Source organism: Nansenia antarctica (assembly GCF_963989245.1).
Source record: "Nansenia antarctica genome assembly, chromosome: 16".
Taxonomy (NCBI): Eukaryota; Metazoa; Chordata; class Actinopteri; order Argentiniformes; family Microstomatidae; genus Nansenia; species Nansenia antarctica.
The window spans coordinates 19,142,156-19,164,536 of record NC_137686.1 but is presented as its reverse complement, the minus strand read 5'-3'; the positions used below and the strand labels follow the sequence as shown (position 1 = coordinate 19,164,536).

General features: G+C 45.1%; 2 protein-coding genes across 2 annotated transcripts in view; one reads left to right on the top strand and one right to left on the bottom strand.

Moving 5' to 3' along the window:
- Positions 1 to 12,656, top strand: part of LOC308172066 (rab effector MyRIP-like) — a gene marked incomplete at its 3' end in the record, with an annotated part of 34,822 nt that extends 22,166 nt beyond the window's left edge. The window contains exons 5-19 of the mRNA XM_080546977.1: positions 1,205 to 1,285; positions 2,353 to 2,450; positions 4,615 to 4,695; positions 5,235 to 5,405; positions 5,804 to 5,957; positions 6,210 to 6,790; positions 7,006 to 7,114; positions 7,808 to 7,927; positions 9,011 to 9,321; positions 9,960 to 10,145; positions 10,700 to 10,861; positions 11,606 to 11,677; positions 11,764 to 11,824; positions 12,092 to 12,268; positions 12,646 to 12,656. Of these exons, the coding sequence (XP_080403103.1) occupies positions 1,205 to 1,285; positions 2,353 to 2,450; positions 4,615 to 4,695; positions 5,235 to 5,405; positions 5,804 to 5,957; positions 6,210 to 6,790; positions 7,006 to 7,114; positions 7,808 to 7,927; positions 9,011 to 9,321; positions 9,960 to 10,145; positions 10,700 to 10,861; positions 11,606 to 11,677; positions 11,764 to 11,824; positions 12,092 to 12,268; positions 12,646 to 12,656 (2,375 nt within the window). The remainder of the gene's footprint in view (positions 1 to 1,204; positions 1,286 to 2,352; positions 2,451 to 4,614; positions 4,696 to 5,234; positions 5,406 to 5,803; positions 5,958 to 6,209; positions 6,791 to 7,005; positions 7,115 to 7,807; positions 7,928 to 9,010; positions 9,322 to 9,959; positions 10,146 to 10,699; positions 10,862 to 11,605; positions 11,678 to 11,763; positions 11,825 to 12,091; positions 12,269 to 12,645) is intronic.
- Positions 12,657 to 13,902: 1,246 nt separating this feature from the next.
- On the bottom strand, positions 13,903 to 21,011 carry LOC308172065 (plexin domain-containing protein 2-like; the record flags this gene model as incomplete). Its single annotated transcript, XM_080546976.1, has 11 exons — positions 13,903 to 14,136; positions 14,339 to 14,502; positions 16,591 to 16,664; positions 17,596 to 17,677; positions 17,840 to 17,935; positions 18,072 to 18,171; positions 18,488 to 18,606; positions 18,895 to 19,017; positions 19,668 to 19,737; positions 20,433 to 20,576; positions 20,772 to 21,011. The coding sequence occupies 11 exons, from the start codon at positions 21,009 to 21,011 to the stop codon at positions 13,903 to 13,905; spliced, it is 1,446 nt and encodes a 481-aa protein (XP_080403102.1).
- Between the last annotated feature and the right edge of the window lie 1,370 nt (positions 21,012 to 22,381).

Sequence of the window (22,381 nt, the reverse complement as noted above, 5' to 3'; positions counted from 1 at the left end):
TCTGGAGGAAATCCAATAAATCCTAATCTGTAGGAAAATGTAGAAAAGTTGGCTCAATGTCAATGTACAATACACTATACTATATATACAGTATGTCTGTGTGGATGTGTGCTTGGCTGCAGGTTCAGGGACAGCACTTCTGTGTGCACAGTCCACATCCCTGAGCGGGGTCACGGTGACATCAGTAATGATTTAACCTTTGACCTTTACTTCCTACCGGGAGTCTTTTGAAGAGGACGGTTCCAGCCTGATGTGTGGGACATCATGTGTCACATGTACACACACACGCACACGCACACACACGTGCACACTGCACACACAAACACACACACACACGCCTCTGACAGGGGGGGGTCACAGAGAAGCCAGGCCTCTGACACAATAGTGATGTCATAAAGGCGAGCCGGAGAGATCTTTGCTTTGCTTTCATTTCCCGATTGGTCTCCCTGTCAGGCCACGGCTGAGTTAAGTCACAGTGTTGTTGATCGTACGGCTGTGGTATTAGAAAAAGCCCCTGGATGTTCCGCTAGCCACAATGAGTTGTTATTTCGAGTGTCAGTTAATGTATGGGTTTAGGTGAACCACTAGGTCCTACAGTACATGGTGTTCTCAAATCAAGTGCATTTTCACTCAGGTTACTCCAATCTCTGTTCTATCTGTTCCTTAAAATGATTGGAAATGACCCGTGTGTTTCCCCCAACCCACCTCTGAGCTAGGCATGCGTGGGGATCAGGCTGATAATGCCACACACGAGACCACTGTAATGCACTTACGTAACCGCAAATAACAGCATTGTGTTGAATGTTGATGCGAGGACGCAAAATGGAGCTCAGAGCACAGTGAAATCTATGACTATCTATGACGTTTGCTATAGCTACAGAAAAACACCCCAGACAAAACCCCGCTCAGTCCTATTGAGACATAATGACTTTGTGGCCGTCACTGTGCCAAAATGTGTGTTTAATGTGTGTTTGATTATGTGCAAAGCAGTGGAAACGGGGTGGAGATAGAAACCTGAAGACGCCTTCCATTCCATGCAATTACAATGAGCCTGTCCTTCGATTTCTACCTCTACCAGCCTCCCCTGGTGCAAAGCAACTGTCTGTTATGGAGGGTTACCGCAACTCTCCTTATTAGTGAAGCCTGTGCCTCTGCATGGTATGAATTCTGTGTCCATAACTGTCATGTTCTGTTCTGCGTGTAGAGGGCAGCACGTATGAGGAGAGCATCGGCAATGAGGGCAGCATCTGTGGGAGCGACTCAGCCTTCTACAGACAGAGTGAAGGTAGGAGTCTGTCTAAGTGAATAACATCCCTAGAATTCCTTTGTGTAACATTGTAATACTCAGACAGTCCTTTAAGGAGGGTATTTGAACCCACCGGTGGTCCTCTGTGGCTCAGTCGGTAGAGCATGGCGCTAACAACGCTTAGGTTGTGGGTTTGATTCCCGCCTGGACTATACGTATACTGAAAAATGTCGTTTACACTGCAATGTAAGTCGCTTGGGATGAAAGCGTCAGCTAAATGGCAAATGGCATACACCTTAGGTAAGCAAGGTCTGGGTCACTGGCTGGAAGGCATTTGATCCGATGTGATACTTACTCGAGGAGGTTTCACAAGAGCTTGGTAATCCTCTCATGAATGGATAAGCTCTCATTGGCTCCCCTTAGTTGTGCCCAGAACTGTACAGTTCCCTCCCAAGTAGAGCAGCAGCTCCACCTCAATGAAAGATTGAGCAGACAGATGAATAGTTAAAGGTACACCGCAGTACTCTGTCCCCAGTCCACTGCACAAACAAGATGAGACGGAATGTGGGCATGAATGAAATCGGATGTGATTATACAGCCCTCCCAGAGAGATGAACGGAGAGATAAGTGTCTCAGATATACAGTATGTCTATAAGCACAGAACAGATTAGAGAAGAAAAAATGTCATCCACATTCTAGCATTATGACTGCCAATGACCCCCTGACCCTAGCATAGATTACTGTTTCCTGCTATGACTGATGGATAGATGATTCACTTACTCAGACAACATTTGCAGACGCCTTTATCCAAAGCGACTTACAACAAATACATTGATGTAGTGGCGTCCCCACTACTACCTAGTTAACTATAACACTACTTTATATTGTTAGCAGGCTCATAAAACAGGCTGTGTTAGTTGACTAGCGAGTGTGTCATTGATGTTCGACAACGCTGAAATGTATTTGCATTTTTCGGAATAAAAGTCAGAACATTAAATCGGCAGCCGACTTGTTCCCTGTTTCACCAGCTGCTGTCACATATTGTCTTTCTGTGCTGTAAATGTGAATGTCAGTATAAATGCAGTAGTAATGATGTCACCTCTCAGAGCACAGCATGGCAGACACCCTCACTGTGGCACTGCGGGTGGCAGAGGAGGCCATAGATGAGGCCATCACCAAGGCTGAGAGACATACCGACAGTCAGGTAACCTACTGCAGGGAGGCTTCTATCCATCTCTTTATATATCTGTTTCTCTGTCCAGCCCGGCCGGCCTGTCTGTCTGTCTGCCTGTCTGTCTGTCTGCCTGTCTGTCTGTCTGTCTGTCTGTCTGTCTGTCTGTCTGCCTGTCTGCCTGTCTGTCTGTCTGTCTGTCTGTCTGCCTGTCTGCCTGTCTGTCTGTCTGTCTGTCTGTCTGTCTGTCTGTCTGTCTGTCTGCCTGTCTGTCTGTCTGTCTGTCTGCCTGTCTGTCTGTCTGTCTGCCTGTCTGTCTGTCTGCCTGTCTGCCTGCCTCTTAATGTTCTTCACTCCTCATTTCTCCCACTGCCTCTCTCTCTATCCACGACAGGATAAGTACTGATTTATCCAGATTATGCAAATCCATAAGCATTTGTTATTTTAAAAAGTCATAAATACGGATCATGTCATGCACACTGCAAGTGCATTCAAAGTGCATAGAGCCGCAAAAGACAGATCTCTCCACGGGTCCAATAAGCTTCTGACGGCTGTCATGAACTCCACCCATCCTCTCCACCCTCTCATCCTCACATCTTTCAAAGGGATTTCACTAAAGTGCTGACAGATATCCCCATTTTCTTAGGCTGTGAATACCATCTGTTAATATCTAACTGCTTTCCTGTGTCTTTGCCCTCATCCCCTCTACACATTAAGCTGTAAATGCAGATTAGGCAATCCTGTGCGATTATGCTACTGGCCTGGTTTGCTCCTCAGGGCTTCCCACAAGGATGTGTGCTTTCTGCTTTCACCCCTATTATTTATCCTCTACACCAGTGGTTCTCAACCCTCTCCTCGGGGGCCACCAGCCGTTCCACATATTTGATCTGTTCCACCACCAGCACACCTGATTCAACTAATCAAGTGCAAAGCAATTATGATTTGTACTTGATCAGTTGAATCAGGTGTGCTGGTGGTGGTGGAACAGATCAAATATGTGGAACGGCTGGTTGGTCCCCGAGGAGAGGGTTGAGAAGCACTGCTCTGAGTCTACACAATGTGTCAGAGCAGGTGTGAAAATAGGTCCATCTTAAAGTATGCAGATGACTTTGTTATTGTTAGACGGCTCCAGGACAATGAGACCAGCCACGGCCCAATCATCGACGACTTTGTCAGGTGGTGTGAGGTGGTGTGTCCTATCTTCAATTAAACAAATCTAAGACAAAAAACATGATAATCGATTTGAGAAGACATGCCAACACACATGAAACCACATCCATTAAGGGTTAGACAGTGGTGGAATGTGTGCAATTTTACAAATATTTCAGCATTGACAAAACTATGAAGCCCTTATTCTACCGTGCTTTTATTGAATCCATTTTTTTATCTTTTTCTTTGGTGTCATGGTTCAGGATAGAAACCTATCCTTACCTATCCTTACAGAACAGAAACTCTCTGACTCAATTGGTCAAAATGGTCTAGTAGGCTGGTTGGTGAGTCACAGCTTAACCCGGCGTCCCTGTACACCAGACAGTTACAGCGGATAACTGGCTCCATGTTTTAATGACGACTCCCACCCTTTCACCCTTTGACTTGTGAATTTCAGCATCTTCCTTGTGGATGAAGGTTTATAGTCCCAAAGTGCAGAACAAAGTGGTATAAAAATAGCTTTGTTCCAGCAGCTGTCACTCGAATAAACAAATCATGAATGAATGGTCTTTATTGTCATTGCTACAGTACAGGTACCAAACAACAACATTTAGGAGGGGTGGCTTTTATTTTTAAAAACCTGAATTTTTCAGTCCAGCAGCTGCCATCAATTGCACAGATTATTCTATTATTTTATCTTTAGTTTTAGTGAGGATTGGAACATCAAGTTCTTTTATTTATGTTTGTCTACACTCCTGTGTTGTTTCTCAAATGTGTCAACATGGATGCTGCAAAACAAATCTACCTATGGGTCCAAATAAAGTAACCTGAACCTGAACCTGGCCTAGTCTGGAGAATCTTCACCCATGTTAATGTCCATTCAGCCATTGAAGCTTTATGCCCTAAAACACTATATAACTATAAACTGAATAGCCTAGCAACGACAGAGAGTCCTCTGTGGCTACCTTTCTCCTCTTCTCTTCTTCTCAGGAAGTGTGGTGAAATCTATTGTGTTATTTTGTTAGTTAGTTAGTTTGTTTATCAACAGGAGAAGCGGAACGAGGCTTACTATCTGACAGAGCACAGAGAGGAGCTTATCGAGGAACTGGCCACAACCATTGTGCAGAAAGTAAGTGTCTACTCCCACCAAAATGCTCTCTTTAGAGTGATAAAGTCTCCCCACAGTGATCTGCAACGCCCCATACCCTGGACACCTACAAATCAGCCCTCAAAACGAGGCCGTTGGCCCCTAGTTTAGCTATTTGGCAGTTTTTCTGTTTTTGTCTGTCTGACTGTCTTTAATATCTACATTTGTAAAGCGTCCTTGGGTTCCTTGAAAGGCTCTATATAAGATAATATTATTAAGATATTACTAAGATATTATTATTATTATTAGATACCACAGTATATAAAGTTGCACATTATAATGTTGAACATTGTGGTGGTAATGTATAGTGGTTTGCAATAATATGGATTGTTATTTTGTGATCTACTGAGCAGTTGGGGACTATTTCCTCCTGTGCTTTACAATACAGTGCGATGCAATTATTTGCATCTCAGCACACTGGTCTTAGTGGATTCTATTACCTGCACTGAGAACAAGCAGAAGTCTTTTTCTTTTTTTCTAGAGTTCACATCGGTCTAATGCCATCCCCCTCTCCATCCTAGATCATCCGCAGGAGGAGAAACCTGGGTGAGATGAAGCCAGAGTATGACCTGGACTGGCCCCCGGAGCAGCGCCGTGAGCAGCCCCCTGCTGCCTCCAGCTCCCCCGTCAGCCAGCAGCCCTGCAGCAGCAGCACCCTCGCCTCCCAGGCCAGCCTCCAGGCCTCTCTCTGGGTGAGACCCCCGGGAGAGCAGGGGTAGAGGCACATAGGTGGAGGGTGTACTACAATGATTCATATTGAGCAAAGGAGAGAAGAAACATGCACGCATGTGTGTGTGTGTGTGTGTGCGTGTGTGTGTGTGTGTGTGTGTGTGTGTGTGTGTGTGTGTGTGTGTGTGCGTGTGCGCGCACGTGTGCGTGTCCACAGCCAGTTGAGTTTTGAGCATCTGCTGATATGTGCTGACCTCTGCTGGCTCGTTGTTTGAACCGCATCTTCACTGAAGATAAATGCCAGACAAGGCCAGATAAATGCATGAATGTGAGACGACCGATACTACTAGTTCAGATTGGAGAAGCGCCAGAAGTCTCAGTGTCACACAATGTATTTGTCATCTTCTATTGTTTTCCTCAGAGGTCGCGCTCTGCCTTCTCCCTGCTAGACAACGACCCTCCTGAGCTGAAGTCTGGGATTTCCAAGGGGCCGGACCTCCCACAGGGGCTGAAGAAGGAGGGGGGAGGGTCTGACCTGGCCTCCTGGAAGAGTGTGGACCGGCTGGACAACTCTAGTAAGAGCCTTGTTAGCCACCGTGACTCCTCTAGTCAACCTGTACAGAGAGCTTTTAAAGCCATTCCACTAGGCCACCACTACCTCATATTATGTTCATTTTAATTCATGTTTCAATTACTCTTGTAACACATGTACTGCAAAGCATTATTGGCTAAAGGCCTACTCGTCTTGTGTTTTTGTCTGTCTGTCTGTCTGTCTGTGTGCGTGCATGTTGTGCTGTGTGTGTGTGCGTCCGGAGGTGCGTCCTCAGTGCTGAAGAGCACAGACGGTAACTGGATGGCGCTGCAGAGCGCCCAGCTGTCCCGGCCCAGCCTGCTGACCAAGAGGAAGAGCCTGGTGTTCAGCGAGCTGGAGAAGGAGTCCGGCGTGGTCTCAGCCTATGACAGGCTGGGCTCAGACACAGAGGCCGAGGCCGAGGACGCCTGGGGCGCCGCCTTGCGGGAGATACGCAGGAAATTCAACTCCGACCAGAACATTCCAGACCAAACCCAGTCCTCCTACAGCCGTCGACCCACCCTCGTCTCCCCGACGCCGGACCGCGGCGCCAGCTCAGGCACCCTCAACTCCGACTCCGATGGAGGTCCGGGGTCCAAGTCCCAGAAGCCTCTGCCCTCCCACCTGAAGAGGAAGGTGCCGGTGGAGCACCGGCGTCCCCCGGGACCACGGAGGATCGGCATCATGGATGTGAACTTTAACCCCGAGGGGGCGGAGAGCAGCGGTGCTGAGGACCTGGAGGAGGGCAGGGTCAGGAGGTCACACAAACGGAGGAGGAGTAAGAAGGAGCCACCGGGTGGTCAAGGCAAAACGGTGCCGCCGTCTTCATGTGTACTGGTAAGAAAGAGAGATTTCAGCCATAGCCATGACTAGGCCCATTGGGGAGTAGCTTAGGTATGGCATAGGCATGGCAAAACCGGACACATTCTCCATATCTTGGATGACATTGTTTCTATTTAACAACATGCTAATAATTACTCTATCACAGCGTTACTACACAGGAAACTTAATGTAAAGTCTTGCCAAGTTATTCTGTCCTCTTTCATCCACAGGCGTACAGCAGCAGGCTACTGGATGAACTGGTGAACAAGCAAAGCCGATCCTTTCACTTCCTTGAGGCTGTGAGCCCTGACACTTTGACCTCAGACGCCCTGACCTCAGGTGTGGCGACCCCTGAACCCCTGGGCCCTGAGGTGGAGGAGCCTAGCTGTGGAACCCCTGGATGGCCAGGATTGGTTGACTCCATGGACCAGGAACTGAGCTCTAAGCTGCGAGTCAGCGTCAATCAGCTCTCCTTTACAGACGACGAAATCAACAGAATGAGAGGGAACGACAGAGAGAGGGACGGAAGGAGCAAGGGAGAGAGGGATGAAGATCAGGAGGAGGAAGAGAGGTCATGGGGGATGGACATTGATATGGAGGGAGGGAAAGTGGAAGAGGAAGATAACGAGGAGATGACAGGAGATAGGGATGGAGATGAGCTGAAATCTGCACTGCTAAAGCTAGTTAGCCAGGTTAGTGGGATGGGGTTCTTATCGACAGATGATGAGTTGGACCTAGTTGGCAGGAGTGAGAAGGAGTGGAAGGAGATGGACAGAGTTGGTCTCAGTGATAGAGAGATGGAGGGAGAGAGGGAGGAGAGAGAAAGAGAGGTGGAGAGAAACAAGGAAGGGCTGAACTCCAAACTATGCAGACTGGCCAATCAGGTCAACGCTGCAGAGTTCTCATCCACTGAGGACGAGTTGGACAGAGAAGGCAGAGGTGAGGGAGAGGAGGAGGAGGAGGAGGGAGGTGAGGAGAGAGAAGGAGTGAGGGAGGAGATAGAGGAGGAGACCCTATGGGAGATGGAGGCAGATAAAGAGGAGCGGAACTCTAAACTGCGTGACCTGGCCAGTCTAGTCAGCGCCTCCCAGTTCTCATCCACAGACGATGAGCTGGACGAAGTGGGAGAGGAGGAGGAGGAAGAGAGAACAGGTGGGAAGGAAGGGGATGGGCTGTTGGGAACGTTACTGGATGGTGGGAGACGGGGAGAGATGGTTACATGGGTCATGGGGATTAAGACGGAGGAAGAAGGGACGGTAAAGGAAGAGGAGAGGAAAGACAGCATAGGAGACCTAGACGTGAGACTGTTTGACTTAGAGGATAAGGGGAGAGAGACAGACACAAAGGTGGAGACAGTGGTGGATGGAGATATATCAGAGTATAAGGTAAGAGCAGAGATGGTTAAGTGTGTGACGGGGGAGAGAGGGGGAGAGATGGAGACTGAGGGATTAGGAGACAGGGAGGTAGAGACATCCGAGAAGGTAGACGGTGAGGAGATAGAAGCTGAGAAACAAACACAGAGAGACGCTGGGACGGAGAGTGAGAAAAGAACTGAGAGAGAAGGAGATGTGGAAGAGGAGGGTCTATGGGAAGAGAAGTGTCAGAGGGAAGAGAAGAGTCCAGGGGAAGCAGTGGTAATGGTGGAAGGAGAGAGGAGGGGAGAGATAGCAGAAGGAAGAGAAGAGAGAGAGAGAACAGACAGTGTGGAAGGAGAGGTGGAGTTTGACAGGATAATCAGTAGCCTAGTGATGGCAATGGAGGAGATGCAGGATGCATTAGTGGAAGACTCAGAGATGGAGAGACATGGGGAGACAGAGGGAGGGAGGGAGGAAAGAGATGAGGATGGTAATGAATTTGCACGTAGCAAACCAGAGTTTTGGCAAGGAGAGGAAGAGGAGGATATCAATTGTTGTGATTATACAATAAAAATGAATGAGATTGAGGAGATGAGAGAATGGTTATCAGAGAGGGGTGAGAGACCTGTGAGAAACATCGCAGAGAATACAGTGGAGTTGGATAGAGAGAGAATCACTTGGACTAAGTCGGGAGAGTGTGTCATGGAGAGAGATGGAGAGTTGGTTGGAGAAAAAGAGGTGGGTGGATACAAGTTAAGAGAGATGAGGCAGGAGAGTGAGACAGAAACAGATCTTGGTGACCAAACGCTACTACTGAACCCAGATCAGACAGTGGAACGCCCATTAGATGTGACAACCAATGAGATGCCGCAAGACATAGATAAGACAGAGGATAAAACAGAGAGGGAAGAAAGAGGGGGATATGAAGGTGGAGAGGTGGAGGAGGAGAGACAAGAGGAAAAGCAAGATGAGACAAAACAAGAGATGAAGCAGGAGACGGACGAGGAGAAGGTGAGGAAAAAGGAGGGTAGTGAAGAAGAAAAAGAAGAAAAAGAGGAAGAAGTAGAAGGGAGTGCCGGGGAGAACAGTGGGAAGGAGGAAAAAGAAACCGAGAACAACAGCCTTGCCGAGCCACAGGAGAGCGCCCCCTCTGTTCAGGAGGCGATACTGTCTCCAGAGGAGATCCAGAATGTAAGGACCATGATCTCTCTGCCTTTCTGAGATTCTTTTTCCTGAAATGCAACTCACAGCTTTTAACAATCGACTAACTTTCGGCTCGCCACCTTGCCCTTGTACTCTCCATCCCTTTTCTCTTTGTCTCTTTGTCGTTCTCCCTTTGTCCTTCTTTCTGTCTGTGGTTAGGATAGACCTGTCGATGTGGAGTTCGAGAACACACTACACTTCTTCTCCACTATGTTACAGCAGGTGAGCGGGTGAATGTGAGGCTGGTGGAGGTAAAACATCTAAGGATGTCTACCTCCACGCCATTCATTACAATGAGCTCATCCTCAGAGTTCGGCCTCCACCAGCCTCCACCGATCATTACGTTTTTGCCCTTTTTAGATTGTTATACAGGACATGATAATGAGCCCTGCTGCTGGTCTCTCTCTTTGCACATGAATGGATGTGTTGTTACTCATAATGAGAGAATGGCTGGCCACACTCATCATTAACTCACTTTTTTTAAGTAGGAGGGTGTGTCTACCTGAGCGAGAGAGTAAAGATAATTCGTTTTTGCGTTGATGAGTCAACAGTGTGTATATGTTTTATAGTTCTTTATGTATTTCCCCAATGTGTGTACGTGTGTGTGTGTGTGTGTGTGAGTGTAGCGGTACTCTGCGGTGTCACTGCGCAGTATCACCACTGAGGTGCTGAAAGTGTTGAACGCCACTGAGGATCTCCTCCAGGGGGAGGAGGGGTACGACTACAGCAGATCCCAGCCCAAACCCCCCTCACTGACCCCCAACACTGACACCAAGAAACTGGATGAACAGCTTAGCAGACTGGAGGAGAATGTAAGTCAGGATTCAGATTCATAGTGGGATCATTGTAGTGTGATGTGGAACCTCTGTAATATGTGACAGCTGCTGGTGAAAGGGGTAACAAGCCGGCAGACAATTTAATGTTCTGACTTTTATTTAGAAAAGTGTAAATACATTTCAGCGTTGTTGAAAATCAATGACACACTCGCTAGGCAACTAACGGCTTGTTTTGTGAGCCTGCTAACAAAGTAAAGTAGTGTTATAGTTCATATAGGTAGCAGTGGGGATTACTCACCGAATCCATTGCATTGCAATATTTTGGCTTGACTGGTCAGTATGTGTTGTGATTTTCAACAACGTTGAAATGTATTTCCGCTTTTCAAAGTAAAAGTCTGAACATTTTGATTGGTTGCCGGCTTGTTCCCCTGTTCACCAGCCGCTGTCGCATACGAATTGAAGACCAATCCATCACGCTTATTGCTCGTTAGATGTGCTCGCCACTCTTAGCTGTGCAGTATTTTCTGTTACCAAGCAAGACATTTTAACCTTGTTCACCTGTGTGTGTGTGTCTTCTGAACGTGTCCCAGGTGTACGTGGCGGCGGGGACGGTGTTTGGGCTGGAGGCGGAGCTGGGGGACCTGGAGGCGTGCGCCAGGGGCATCAGCGGTGCCACTTCCGACCAGGAGCTGTCCTTCCTGGAGCACCAGATGGCATCTGCAGCCGCCCAGGTGCAGCAGTCAGAGATGCAGGTGTGTTCAGCCTGGAGGCCCGTGTCTGTAGTCTCCTCTGTTCAGCCTGGAGGCCCGTGTCTGTAGTCTCCTCTGTTCAGCCTGGAGGCCCGTGTCTGTAGTCTCCTCTGGGTGTCTGTAGTCTCCTCTGAGTGTCTGTAGTCTCCTCTGGGGATTCTTACAGCTCACACGTCACTGACTCCTATACTCAAGCCAACAACCCTGTTTATACGGGACGGCAGCTGGGGAAACCGGGAACAAGTCGCCAACCAATCAAAATGTTCGGACTCTATTCTGAACATTTCTGATCAATTTCAGCAATGTTGAAAATCAATCAATGGCACGCTAGTCAAGCCAGAATATTGCAATGCAATGGATTCGGTGAGTAATCCTCACTACTACATAGTTAACTATAACACTACTTTATAATTGTTAGCAGGCTCACAAAACAAGCTGTGTTCATTGACTAGCGATTGTGTCATTGATTTACGTCGAAATGTATGTACATTTTTCGGAACAAAAATGTCTGAACATTTGTTCGGCTGCCAACTTGTCCCCAGTTTCACCAGCTGCTGTCACATTATGGTGTGATAATGTGGCTGCCCTTGATGACCTCTTTCAGGCTTGATCAAGCATATAGGCTTGCATTTTAGCTCTCATGTAATGACATATCAGAAATGCCTGCCATTTCAAAACTATAGTTTGGTTATGGCTGTACTTTGTTTCAAAATATCATGGTTTACTTGGTGTTTGACTCTTTTCTAGGTGACAGACATTGCAGCAAGGATCGCCGCTCTGAAAAACGCTGGCCTAAACGTGGTGCCACGGACTCGCAAGGTGCAGTACCAGGTCCTTCAATTCCCTTTTAAAAAACAAATACTGTTCATACGTAATGAAAACAAATCAATCATGTCTCACTTCAGACACAAACCCTGGATTCGTCTCGGCAACGGAGGAGGAGGCTACCAGCACCACCACTGAAAGGTACAAATTATCCTTTTTTTTTTTTACTAAGTGTCTCATCTTCTATCTTAATTTGTATTTCTTACTTTATTTATCCAGATTAATCTTATTGAGAAATCAAATCTATTTTACGAGAGACACCTGGTTGAAGACCACTGAATTGTAAGCAACATGCCTTACCTGCTGTTTTAATGCAAAGTGTGTCTTCACCCACATGCTGTTTTAGACAAGGAAACCTAAGCTGGTCTGACTGACTGAAGAGACCCCACTATGCTCCTTCCCCAACAGTATCTGCCCCCGCTCACATCAGTGCCTTGAGCCCCTGCTGTCTGCCTGGAGCCCCGGGGCCATCTCAGCCAACGGTGTCCCAACAACACACTTACACAATGGGTGCTATCTGCCTTACACTCCACCACCAGTATATTACTGAAAAGACACCTCAAAGACCTTGGGACAGTATTACACGTATTGTTGACAGTATTACGAGTATTGTCGACAGTATTACGAGTATTGTCGACAGAATTATGAATATTGTTGGCGTTGTTATGAGTATTGTTGACAGTATAACAAGTATTGTTGACAGTATCATGGGTATTGTTGATAGTATTACGAGTATTGTTGACAGTATTATGAGTATTGTTGACAGTATAACGAGTATTGTTGACACTGGACAAAAGTGTTGTAGATGTAACTAATGATGAGATTGAAGAGGAGATTAAAATAATTGAGTGCATACTGTATGTTAAAATAAGAACTCAACTGGTTTTGTATAGAGTATTATCTTATTATGTTGTTCATTGAAACATAGGGTCAATCATCCTATTTCTTATTCCTCATTACAGCCAAATGGTGACTAGAGCCATAATCTACAGTATGCAATCTAATAGAGAAGAGAACATCATTAAGATAATACAAACATGTTATGTGGCTCTTATCTGAATCCTGTGATTACTGTGTTAACCTGTGATAAATACTGATTTACGATGTTAACCTGTGATTAACATATTTGAGTAAACTAAATGGTTAGAACAATCACTAAATAGACATATCTGTATTGTTGTTGCAAGAAGTGATAGACTATTATTGCAAGAAGTTATAAATAACTTATTTAGTCATCAGTGATTCATCTCATACTGATTATCTGTTTAATATGCTTAATACAGAATTTGAAATGTATTTTCAGGTAAACAGAAAGTCCCACCATAAGGTCTATGGTTGTTAGGTCTTTGTATCCGCATACATCTGATGTTTGACTTTACATTGTAAATGGAGTACAATAAAATAATAGTTTAATTCTTTATGGAGTACAATACATGCATCCAATAAGCTAGCAGCAAATCCAAATAGGTAAAAGAGATGGAGAGGAATTTTGTTAGGATCTTTGAGGGGAGGAAATGGCACCAATGTCTGACATTCCTCTGTGTTGAGGCTGGGATCTGCACATAGGGATTCTGTAAATAAATATACCATCTTCATGGAAAGACACCACACAAACACATTCAAGACCATCCCCTCTCTTCCACTCTATCAATGCAATGTCATGTGACTTCAATGGATTAAACATCCATCCAGCCCTGTGGTCCTCACACAAATCTGTGATAAAAACTGACACATTAGAGCATATTTACAGTAGCACTTAATTTCATGGTAGGTCTACTGTTCAAGTTTCACCTGTAACTATCATAGCTAAAGTCATTGTAAGTCCACTGAAGTCAATGAGCCATATAAGTACATTGAAGTCAATGAGCTATTGTCATAGGGGTCAGTCACTCTGTGAAACCTCTCCAAAGCAGAGGAGATGCTGGGTTATCAACCTACAGTCAGCTGTAGTCTGTACGTCGTCCACTAGATAAATAAAAAACCTGATCAATACGTTACTGACATATTTCGCTTTTGATCTTTTTCACAGATATCAGAACATCTTGTGTCCTTTATAAATAAGCTAGTTTAGTCCACAGCTCAATGATCAAAACCCCCAAAAGTTCCATACGCAGAATAAAAATATCATCTCTCTCAAGGAAGTCTTACTCATGCTACGTTTCTCCATGGTGAAGAGCCAGCTCTTGGCCAATCACAGGCTTCTTGGAGTGCAGGTCTGGTCAGCATTGGTCCAGGAAGCACTCTCTCTGGTCGGGGACGATGAAGCAGTCCTTATTGTCGGTCATGACAAAGCTCTCCCGTCGGTCAGATATGATGATGAAGGCCTCGACGGGGTTGATGACCACCATGCTGTCCTTCTCCTGCCCTGCGGCGGCCTCCACCTCGGCGTACGCGGGGTTCCCTGAACCACGCCGGAACATCATCTTTATAGCTGGCCACTGGGAGGGACGCCGCTGAGGGAATGAAGGGAGGAAGAAATATTGGATTATGAATGGATAAATTAATGATTGAATGAATGAATGAATGAAGCATTTCATTCGTTCATTCATTATTGCGTGACCTGACCCCAAACTTCAACTCAAAGACCTCAACCTCATCTTTACACATACATATCTATTTTACATGTATTCTAGCAGTAGGGGGCGCTCTGCTCACCTCTATGAAGAAGAGGCTGGCGCTTGAGGTCGGGTGGTTGTACATGTACACGGTAAGGAGGACAGCTGCTCCCATGGCGACCATCACCAGGACGATCCCCACCAGAAGACCAGTCTGCACGCGGACTTCGCTCTGCTCTTCTGTGCTGTTGTCCACTTGAGCAGCTAGACAGGGAGTCAATGGATACTTTATTATCATATATAATAATAATAATTAATTAGTATTATTAGTTTGATTGATCTCTTCATATAAGAAGCTATGCTAAAACACTGAGCTGCTAGATTTGAGATAATACATTTATATTAATGCCAGGGGACAACTTACGTGCGCTTTCTCTAATATGCAGTGACATCTTTGTATCATCTGAAAAAGCAGTTTGACAAAAGTATCCAGTAAATTGTCTGGTGAACATTTACACTGATGCCCCCCCCCCCCCCACACACACAAAAATCACCCTCCAATGTCTAAGAAAAGACAATGATGAATCCTGACTGAAGCACAACAGTAAGTCACCTAATGAAGACCACAGCAAGCCAAAGAGACTAGCTTCATACTACAGCCCATTGCTGCTCATCTGGACCCAACACTGACCCATTTGGCCTAACTCAGTGTATGACATACACAGAGACATCTAGAGGTCTAACTCAGTGTATGACATACACAGAGACATCTAGAGGTCTAACTCAGTGTATGACATACACACACATACATCTAGAGGTCTAACTCAGTGTATGACATACACACACATACATCTAGAGGCCTGATTCAGTGAGTGAGGACAGTATGTAGTATTTGTCATTGCGTTGTATAAGATGCACAATTATCTGACAGCAAGCTGGGAAATATCTAAAGGCTTGACCCTCCTGACGTCCATGGGCACCATGCATAGCTTCACAGGATTCACAGTCACTGTGTCAGTTATGTGTTTGATGTTAGACTGGGTAACAAGCAATAAGAACAAGCACCTCAAATGTCTTCTGATCAAAGGAGTGCAGAGTTCAAGCGCGGCACGCTTTCTCATTGAAGCAACTACATTCAATTCATATATGAACCATGACGCTAGCTGTCTCTAGTTCTGCCTCACTCTGATGTGATCATCTTTAACCTTGGCACTACTGATGTTTACAATACTACCTTTGCACATACTGTATATTGCACATTGCACACACCTCTTTGATGTAGCCTCTTGTATACATCTGTACATTACATACTGTACATACACGTCCTTAACTGTACATACCTGTATATACCTCTAAACATGCCTTACTGTACCTATCACTATCATTGTCATGTTTTTATATCATGTTTTTAAATATATTTTGTACTTATATCACTATTTGCACTTCTGGTTAGATGCTAAACTGCATTTCGTCTAGTACTTGTACTCTGCAATGACAATAAAGTTGAATCTAATCTAATCTAATCTTCACCATCCTCCCCTGCAGTTACGGTAAGTACTCACTCTTAGTTGGAATGCTGCTGGAAGAGAGAGTGGTGGAGAAAGTTGTTCTGGTTGTCGTTGTGGTTGTGGTGGTCATGGTGGTGGTGGTAGAGGTGGTTGTTGTTGTTGTTGTTGATGTCGTCGTTGTTGTGGGGCTGGAGGTGGCGGTCCGATGTGTCTTCTGCCTGACTGTTGTTGTGGCAACCGGAGTGGTTGTATGAGGGTAGTTGTAAGGTGTGGTATTTGTGGCGTTAACTATTGTGTTACAGCTCAGTGCCTTGCCCTGCAAAATCAAGACAATATTAGTTTGAGGGGGAACAAAATAAGTATGTTATAAGTATCAATGGGGGGGATGGAATCCCATTTGTCCATATTTTTCTGATGCAATGCAATTTGCGTCTCTATTGATATTGAACTATACAAATGTGACGGCAGCGGGTGAAAGGGGGAGCAAGTCGGCAACCAACCAAATGTTCAGACTTTTATTCTGAAAAATGTAACTCACCGAATCGATTGCATTGCAATATTTTGGCTTTACTAGCGAGTGTGTCATTGATTTCCAACAATGTTTCAGTAAAACGTAATTTATTTCAAATCACTTTTAAAACAGTATTGATTCAAAAACACATTGTTTTACTGAAACATTGTTGAAAATCAATGACACACTCGCTAGTCAAGCCAACATATTGCAATGCAATGGATTCAGGGAGTTACATTTTTCAGAACAAAAGTCAGAACATTTGATTGGTTGCCGACTTGTTCCCCCTTTCACCAGCTGCTGCCGTCATAAATGATAGACAGATCATGATACTGTATGACAGCACCTCCTCGGGACAGCCCTGGTCCACCCAATCCTGTCGATTCCTGTCAAAACCACTAGAGCACCTGACAAGGAAAGAACAATCACTATAAGCACATAATACATATTTAAAATGACCACCGTTCACTGAAATTAGACGCTAAAAGGCAGAGGAATCAAACTGTGAATGAATTGAGGAAGACAAATGATTCATGGACCAAAGTTTAACGGTTGGGCATGACAAATTACGAAGCCTCGGCCCATTCTGTTCCACAAATGCGTTCTACCATAAAAGTGAAATAGGCAGTTGTCTTCATTCAATTATTGACAGCCGCAGTGTGGGTAGGAGGTAATTGGTACATCAATCAACCTCGATAGCAGAGGGACAGAGAGAGGACCCCTTTGCATACTTAATCTACATAGGGAATGAATCTGTCTCCATTGATGATGTAGGATTGATATGAAATGATGCATGGTCTCTGCCGATCCAATATAATACATCTGATGGAACTTGACGGGCCTGGTTCCAATATGTTTGAGACAATAGTGGAACTTGACAGGCCTGGTTCCAATATGTTTGAGACAATAGTGGAACTTGACGGGCATGGTTCCAATATGTGACACGTTCTAGTGTTTTGGTCCACGTGTCGGCAGCCAATCAAAATGTTCTTTTATTTTGAAATACAGAACTACATTTCAACATTGTTGAGAATCACAACACAAACTCGCTAGTCGAGCCAAAATACTGCAACACAATGGATTTGGTGAGTAATCCCCCACTGCTACCTAGTTAACTATAACACTACTTAACATTTAGCAGGTTCACAAAACAAGCTGTGTTAGTTGACTAGCGTGTCATTGATTTTCAACAATGCGGAAATGTATTCACATTTTTCGAAAGAAAAGTCAGAACATTACATCAGACGCCGACATGCGGACCAAAACATTAGAACGTGTCACATATTATGTTAGAGACAACAGTGGAACTCGACCAGAACTGTCACATGTGCCTATCACCTCTGCAGTCGGCTGCACCAGCTGCAATTGAAGCCGATATGAGAGGCGACACAAGGACCACAGCTTGAGAACTGGAGACACGCTGAGAAAAGAGGAGGGAGGGAGGGAGGAGAGGAGAGGAGCCAGAGAAAAAAAGAGATGTTTAGAAAGGGAGAGCATAAGGGGGAAACTGGCGATTAGCATCTACTGTCCACTGCTGAAGGTAAATAAAGCAATGAAAAGAGCAGGGTAGAGTTTGACTTACTGGGGAGAGGTAGCATCTCCACGGCTGTATAGTTGGAGATCTTGGACTTCAGGATGTCTACTTTGTGATACTCGTAGATTGTTCTCCTGCGAACATCTAGGACCAGGCAGACATGGTAGCTCTTGAGTTTCCCCAGTAATAGATCAACATATGGTAACATTCAGATGTTCTAAAGCCCTACATTAAAGTCCTCCTAGTGTACACAGTGGAAACAAGCTGTTACAGTACTCACTGGGGATCTGCTCAATCTCATGCAGCACCACAAATGCGTCTGACAGGCCCACTTTGACAGGGTGATGCACAGCGCTGATCTCACTGATGTCAATGGGAACCTAAACACAACAGGAGATGGTGAGAGCAACATGAATGCAACCTCGTTCAGAGCCAACTGTCTCTAATTCTAATATTATAATAATATATCCATTTAGCTGATGCTTTTATCCAAACCAACTTTCAGTGAGTGCATCATTTAAAAAAAAAATATATGGTTAGCACAGTGCTCTACCAACTGAGCCACAGTTAACGCAGAGTAACAGTTGCTGGAAAAAAAACATCCACTAATACAGTGTGGCTACTACAGGTTAGTAGTTGTAGTTGGGAGTCGTTTACTTATCAGAAGAGGAAGACAATGATGAAGATGAGAATCACCTCTTTGTAGGCGAAGACGATCCTTCCATCGCTGTGCAGAGTGGCCTGGAAGGTGAAGCTGCCCTGGTTGAAACTGTCCTGCAGGTGAACATTGTCCCACTGGACCACCAGCGCTGTGCCTGGCCGACAGAGACAGAGACACCGGGCCGGTTAGAACCACACGAAGCCTCTAATATTACACTCTCTATGATTAATAAGGCTTAGAGCCATACTCAATCAAAAAAGTTGAAATGCTAATAAAGCGCATGTGCTTGGGGCGTGCACACTCAAATGTAGCCCTCAGATACTGAGGATATCCTGTTGGTCTAATGGTAGACACTTGGGTCTTCCACACGCAGGAGACCTGGGTTTGAACCCCTTCTGTCACCCTATGAGGAACACACTCAACACACTGCCCTCTGTCTTACCGTTGTCAAAGTAGATGACAGTGGAGTTCCTGGACGCGCTGGGGTCAAAGTTGGCCATGAGGGGGGCGATGTACTGAGTGGCTGTCAGCATCCTGTGGATGACATCTCCCGTGTAGATGAAACCTGGTGGAAAGCATAACACATTTGAAATGCTTTATTTATGTCCACATACATGTTACAATATCTAAAGGACATAAATACTATCAGTGCATTTTCACATTATGGAAACAGTCAGTTACAGTAGTGCTGAGCCAACGACCAGTTATGCTACACACAGGATGTTATTCACACCAGATGATGATACCAGTGGGTTGACAGATCCAGTATCAATACTGTAAAACAGACAGTATCCAGCTCATGGGTACAAGAAGCACCGCCTTCTCCATATTGAGCGGCTACCAATAACAGCAGATACTGAGTGAGCAATACTTTGCTAACTGTTTGGCCCTTCTCTTAGATAGACTAGCCATTTGAAGGCCTCTAACAACAAACTTATGAACATGGCCCAGGCTGCCAAATATGACAACTAAAACACACACACACACACACACACACCTGTAAGATTTCCGTTTACTACTCATCTGGCAGTCTGAATACGTCAAAGTAATAGCACCCCAATTATATACATGATAATGTTTTTTTTAACCATGTTACTCCGACGTATTCAGATAAAATAAGAAGAATGAGAGTGTTCGAATCTGAAGGGAATGTCTGAACTGTTAATGTTTCAAGAGTGTAATTCTGGACAAAGGATGTATCTTCTGTTGACTTACCACCAGTTGCCACAGTGATTTCCCTAAGTACATGACCGTAGAAGGGGAAATCAAAGGAGAGAGTCACTCTCTGGAAGCCAAGAGACACAAGGTTAAAGTTACAGCTACACCTTAACTGTCCCTCCTGAAACCTCCCCATCCCCCTGTTCAGTTTCTCTACTGTATATGTGACAGCAGCTGGTGAAAGTGGAACCAAGCCGGCAACCAATAAAACTTTTAGGACTTTTATTCTGAACATTTTTAATAAATGTCAACGTTGTTGAAAATCAATGACACCACTCGCTAGTCAAGCCAAAATATTGCAATGCAATTGGTGAGTAATCCCAACTACTCCACAACTAACTAGGAAGTAGTGGGGATAACTCACCGAATCCATTGCATTGCAATATTTTGGCTTAACGAGTGTGTCATTGATTTTCAACAACCAATGTCCAAAAATGTTGATTGGTTGCCGACTTGTTCCCGCTTTCACCAGCTGCTGTCACATATAAAATAAAATGTAAAAAGCATGTTTGACTGCCAATGGCCCCTGGCCGGAGCAGAGGTTACTTTTCTTGCGAAGACTGATGGACAGATGATTCACTTACTTAGACAATGTATTTGTTGTAAGTCGCTTTGGATAAAGCCGTCTGCTAAATGCCAAAAATGTCAGTGAGAGACAAGCAAATCCACTACTTAACATGCATGGTCAACACATGTGGAGCTTAACTACCCCCTTCTCACCTCTTGTTTCCCCCCACCATGGCTTGCCCTAACAGTCCCTACCGCTGCTTGTCTGTGGGTGTTGGACAGGAGCCCATGGACCCTCTGCCTTCCCTGCTCCATCTGATCCATGTCCACCCACAGGTCTCTGCTGGCAGAATCCCCCGGCCCGTATATTTTGGACGTGTAGTAGCTATGATCCATGTCCTGTAGTAGAAAAATATTAAACATAAACATAAACACAACAATGATATGAATGAATAATGGAATGGAATGGTTTGCTAATTCTAGTCAATAATACTATTCAGTTGTTCCTTATTTGTAAAACAACTACAAACATTGTTAAACCAGTTAAATTGCTTAAAAGACAAAAGGTCTTTTTCACACAGCTGTGATTCCTACCTCAATCTGGGTGCTGTCATGCCCCTCCTCGGTCAGGTCAGGAGACTCCTCAGCATCCGGGTCGCCATCCCGGTAGTGGCCACGCTTGTCACTGGCCCAGCTGGGGGTCACAAGCTTGGGGCCGGGGCTGGGCCTGGGCAGCCACCTCCTCCACCTGTGTCTGGACAAGGCCAGGTCCACAGGCACGCTCTCCTCTGCAGGGGTTTGAGTGGGAATCCCCTGCAGGTCTGCATACAACATCCCTGAGGAGAGCAGACGGGGCCTTGTTTTGCTATTTTGTACCCTGTTTTTGGTGTCTGCGTTTGAAAGAGCTGAAGTATTTGGATCATGAATCTGCCATGTTAGCTTCACAATAACACGTCGAATGTCCTCAGAAACAGGTTGAACAGAACAACTAATAAATCAATCGCTATGTGTCCACATGTGATGGACACAAACAACATCCAGCACAATCTCTTCCATTGGGGGCAAACAAAAAAGAGAGTCACCCCACCATCCTGTTGCCAGTGACGTCACGGCAGAGGGTTCCAAAGTCTTTTTTTTTTCACAGGGGACAGTGAAAGCATGCCTCACATTCTTCACACTAGCTGGCCCAGTGATGGCATGGGGGCGTTCTTACATGGGGTAGGTGGGTGTGTATCTACATTACAGAAAGTATGTCACACACAATGTGTCCTTTTTTGCCTACAGGAGAATCCTAAGTGTTATTCAGTCATGGAGACCATAACAGAACCTCCCCTCTTCCACTAGCGTTCCAATCTAATGGATAGCAGGCTCCATCCGGGGGAGTCATTTAAGGAACATGAGCTTTCAAAAGATTGATTTTCTGAAGGCCTTTAAATTAAGGTGGCATTCAAAGCAGGCAAGTCTTCGTCTTTTAGACCCATGAGGAATCGTAGAATTAACATTTGACCATGATAATACATACTACTGATGACGTATCAGGGTCTTGAAAGGTTATCCCATTACATAGGGGAATATTTTCAACCACTACCCCGAGGGGCAAGCCGAAAAACGAGTGGCACTCCAAAACGAGGGGTAGGGGTAAAAAAAAAAAGGGAAATGGGATAGGGCCAAAGATATCTCCATTTAACCATGCAAGACTCCTGTCATCATCAACTGCCACAATAAACACATATAACCTTTTGGTATAGGACTTGTGTGATGATGGCACACACTGAACTCCATATACCATGCATACAATTATCAAATGACAATGTTGTTGTTACTGTGCATATAACTGTGTCAGAATGACTTGACTTACCATAAGCAGACATCCGTTCCACAGAGCTTATTTGAGCCTGGAAAACGATCAGCATTCCAGTGAAGAAGTTCAGAGTGTTCACCATAGTCGGTTGCCTATTAATCCCCTATGACCACTATCAGAAAAGCACCCTATGTCCTCTCAAACAATGCTTTCAAGTCATGTGTGGAAAAACAGTTGTTTATGGTTCCGAAGGGTTGTAGAAGGGCTGTATTTCAAAACGATGGAGATTCCATTCTTTTCGGACCCAAAATAACGATCAAGGTATGATGATGACAACTTGTTGCAACGAATACAAAACTTCTAAGAATCAGAATCTTATATATCTATGCAGAATAAATTAAAA